This window comes from Herpailurus yagouaroundi, unplaced genomic scaffold (genome assembly GCF_014898765.1).
Source record: "Herpailurus yagouaroundi ecotype Mexico unplaced genomic scaffold, PumYag 215, whole genome shotgun sequence".
NCBI lineage: Eukaryota > Metazoa > Chordata > Mammalia > Carnivora > Felidae > Herpailurus > Herpailurus yagouaroundi.
The window spans coordinates 1,426,259-1,429,753 of record NW_024412446.1 but is presented as its reverse complement, the minus strand read 5'-3'; the positions used below and the strand labels follow the sequence as shown (position 1 = coordinate 1,429,753).

Below are 3,495 nucleotides of genomic sequence, written 5' to 3'. Positions count from 1 at the left end.
ATGATCCAGCCAAAGTCTGAAAGGCCAGCCTCAATCTTGCCCCTTGGTAGCTGAGGCTTCCCCAATTCTGCTTGTCTCCACCTGGGGTGTGTTTTAGCATGGGGTGTGTTTTTCAAGACTCCATGGCACTGTCACCTGTGTCACATCGATGCCATTTGAACAGCTGGGTGCATATCAGAAGGCCCTTTGGGTGAAATGCTTGATGGATGGATCTGCTCTTGTGAGAAGGCGCCAGCTAACTGGGTCACACCAGCATCTCACCTCCTCTCACTGTGGGAACCATTTCCTCCTCAAGTAGGCAACCAAACCGTTGTTGCAAATAACCTGAACCCTTGTGGCCACCCAGAGCTCTCCTGGCTTTATGCAACTCACGCATGACACCAACACCAACGATTTAAAATCCACCCCACCCACCTTGGTTTCCTCAACTTTCTATCTTTTATTGCCCTGAGGCTGCTTATAAAGAGAAGACATGGCTTAGACCCCAGAAGGAGGCAGTGGCTGCAAGTCCCCAGTGTCAGCTCTGCTTGGCCACTGCTTGATCTCACACTCTGCTGCCCAGCGACATGGAGGTCCCCAAGGCTGCCCTGGCTGTCCTGCTTCTCACCGCGACACTCTGTTCCCAGACCTGCTCTTCCTTTTGTGAGTCTGTCTTCCCTTCTCCCTCTTGCCCTGCCCTCCTGCTATCTGCCTGTGGCTTGGACCACAAGGCCAAAGTCTTGTGGCTTAGCCGCTCCAAGTAGAGAACTTCAGAAAGATCTCAGAGACTATTTCCTGAGAAGGATTTTCTTTCCCATGAGGTTTTAGCAATTCTGTTGTCCAGCTCTGGGAGAGAGTGGGAGGAAGTCCCTTTCTAAGGGTAGAAAAATGGATGCCCAACTGGGATTTTGACAAGAGGTAGAATCTGTGTCCAACTGGCTCCCAGGGGTGTGTGTGGCCTTGGCTCTCCTCATGAATTCCAGATACAACTACCCAGGGAGAGGCAGAAAAGGAGTAGTTTGTTTAGAAAACTCAATTCCCTACAGAGAGACAGAGAGACCCCCAAGCCAAGATAGACACTGAAAGAGAGACACAGAAATAAAAATGTCCAGGAAAAGATCTCTTCCTTCTGGATCTCTTTGTACCCACATTGCCACTCCAGAGAAATACTGTCTTCTTCCAGTTCTTCCTGACCCTCAGGGAGTGGCTGGCTTGTCCTTTCTTCTGAAGAGTGACTTAGGGTCTTTCTGTTCTGTCTCTCTCAGTTGGTGCCGACACCCCCACCTCTTGCTGCTTTGTCTATATCTCCCGGCAGATTCCACGCAAATTTGTGGTCGACTATTATGAGACCAGCAGCCAATGCTCCAAGCCCGGTGTCATGTAAGGCCCAGTCTTCCTGCTCAGCCTAAGGAAGGAGATGGGAGGTCTGGGGTGAGGCACCCCTTGAAGGACTCAGCCTTCTGAGACCCATCAGAGCACAGTATGCCAAGGGAGGCCACTGCCATGTTTTCTCACCTGGTCTGGTGCCTGTAGGGAGTCCTGGAGGACCTGTCCCTGGACAGAGGGAAGAGAGAGTTGAGGTGACAGTAAGAGGTTGGCTTTCTGAGTGGACTCCCACTGGAGACCTAGAGAAGGTCATGATCCCCAAGATTGAGGGCACATTTTGTGAGCATATGGATAGACCCTGAGAGGTCTGAGGCAGAGGAGGATGGAGGGGTCACAGTGGATCCAGGATTCCCCTGCTAGATTCTTCAGTATGTAATCCTTTCACCCTTCTCCACAGCTTCCAAACCAAAAGAGGCCGGGAGATCTGTGCTGACCCCAGGGAGGCCTGGGTCCAGGAATACATCACCAACCTGGAGCTGAATGCCTGAGTGGCCTAGAAGCTACAAGAAAGGTGTTACATCTATGTGCAGACTGGGGGCAGTCACCTGAGCCAAGGCAATGACCTTGGAACTCTGGAGGCACCTCTCCTATGGGTCACACCCCCACCCCCAGCCACACGCTACAGCCCTTTTTAACTTTAATTTTAGTTTTTGTATCTTATTTAACTTTTGTAATTTATTTCCATTGTTGAATTGTGTGATGTAATAAATATTTCTGCTGACATCTCACAACATCCTCTCCACCTCCCCACGACCCTCCCTTTTCTGTTCTCACACTCAATATGTGGGTCAGTCAGCAGGATTGGCACTGTCTTGTAGCTGTTGTATCATATATATCAAACAACAAATGTTTACGGAGTGGTTTTGCCCAGCACGGCTCTTCAAAATATTGAAGGTCCTTATATAAAAGGTAAACCAGCATTTTCCTTTTGATGACTCCATTGATTGTGGTTTCCCAACTAATCAGAGCCACAGGTTGAGAAGAATACTGGGGGTGGGGGGGAGTTTCGAGACCTCTGAAGAGGGACAGAAACCACAAGAAAGGGACAGAGTGCCAATACCGTGGTGCCAGACACTTCCCGGAGATACTTTCCTGGAAAGTTGAAACTGACTCATTGTTTTATCACCAAATCATAATTGATGCAATCTAGGAAATCTTTCTACTTAAATGAATACCAAGATGACGCACACTGTGGTATATATTGGTGCATGTGAGTTCATTTTCATAAGTGAAGCTTTCTTCAGAATGATGGTTGATGTCCATTGAGGGCTTAGCAAGTGCTGGGGGATTGAGAGCCTATGTCAGTGACACTCTGGCAAACCTGCCTGCAAGGGCTACCTACCTGCCAGCTGGCTGAGAGCCCTGATCAGCTTCTCTGTTTTTCCACACTCTACTTTCTGGGAGAATATTCTCCATAGCCATATCTGGGGGGAGGCTTGGTGGCTACAGTGGTCAGAATTATAAATAAAACTACAGAATGAATAATTTTTTAGTGTATGTCCCATGCAACCAATATTTGGGATATACTTATAAAAATTATTCATTGTATATCTGAAATTCAAATTTACCTGGGGATCTTGTGTTTTATCTGGGAACCCCACTTAGGGTGAATACTTTTATAGAGGCTGTCTATTTCTTGCTGGATATGGATGCCTAAGGGTTGGATTATGTTCAAAGCAGTGCTTTTCAACCTTGATTTCATGTTGGAATCACTGGGGAAAGCTTTCTAAAACTGCAGTGTTATGAATTTAGTTCAGGTTTTGGAGATTGTGATGCTAAGTGAAATAAGCCATACAGAGAAAGACAGATACCGTATGGTTTCACTCTTATGTGGATCCTGAGAAACTTAACAGGAACCCATGGGGGAGGGGAAGGAAAAAAAAAAAGAGGTTAGAGTGGGAGAGAGCCAAAGCATAAGAGACTGTTGAGAACTGAGAACAAACTAAGGGTTGATGGGGGGTGGGAGGGAGGAGAGGGTGGGTGATGGGTATTGAGGAGGGCACCTTTTGGGATGAGCACTAGGTGTTGTATGGAAACCAATTTGACAATAAATTTCATATATAAAAAAAAAATAAATAAATATATAAAAAAATGAATTTAGTTCAGGTTTAGTTAGGTGGGGCTGGGCAT

General features: G+C 47.0%; 1 protein-coding gene across 1 annotated transcript; it reads left to right on the top strand.

Moving 5' to 3' along the window:
- Positions 1-370: 370 nt before the first annotated feature.
- LOC121017092 (C-C motif chemokine 3-like) lies at positions 371-2,285 on the top strand. Its single transcript, XM_040455173.1, has 3 exons — positions 371-642; positions 1,245-1,359; positions 1,763-2,285. Exons 1-3 carry the CDS (start codon positions 567-569, stop codon positions 1,851-1,853), a joined length of 282 nt encoding a protein of 93 aa, XP_040311107.1. The 5' UTR covers positions 371-566; the 3' UTR covers positions 1,854-2,285.
- Positions 2,286-3,495: the final 1,210 nt, after the last annotated feature.